General features: G+C 55.1%; 1 protein-coding gene across 1 annotated transcript in view; it reads right to left on the bottom strand.

Moving 5' to 3' along the window:
- Positions 1–254, bottom strand: part of MAA_11821 (Beta-ketoacyl synthase) — a gene marked incomplete at both ends in the record, with an annotated part of 1,271 nt that extends 1,017 nt beyond the window's left edge. Inside the window, one exon of the mRNA XM_011413158.1 lies at positions 5–254. Coding sequence (XP_011411460.1) covers positions 5–254 — 250 coding nt within the window. The remainder of the gene's footprint in view (positions 1–4) is intronic.
- Positions 255–379: the final 125 nt, after the last annotated feature.

Genomic DNA, 379 nt, shown 5'->3' with positions numbered 1-379 from the left:
GTACCAGGGGCAGGCCCACGGCGACCACGCCTTGACTGCGCGGCAGGCTGTCGTGAGCGACGGCGAAGAGGGCTCTCATCCACGCCATCGTCGCTGCCGCCCTCATCTTCGTCCCCCAGCTCGGAATCAGACTCTACCCCCAGTTTTTTGAGGAATCTTCGTGGCCGAGCAGGTGAAAGCAGCAGGTTGAAATAGTCCTCAACGTCAATATCAGATTCAGAGAGCTGTCCCTTGTCATCCGCTTTCTTGGTCATCCCACCCCGGTCTAACAGCTCATTTGGCTGCAATCCACATTGACTCCTATCTACGTTCCAAAGTTAGCTTGAACAAAACTGCCACGACCACAGCAAAGGAATACCTTCTCCATGACCATCGGATC

This window comes from Metarhizium robertsii (genome assembly GCF_000187425.2).
Source record: "Metarhizium robertsii ARSEF 23 chromosome Unknown MAA_Scf_42, whole genome shotgun sequence".
Lineage (NCBI taxonomy): Eukaryota > Fungi > Ascomycota > Sordariomycetes > Hypocreales > Clavicipitaceae > Metarhizium > Metarhizium robertsii.
Note: the sequence above shows the minus strand (reverse complement) of the source record. Positions and strands in the feature narration are given on the sequence as shown.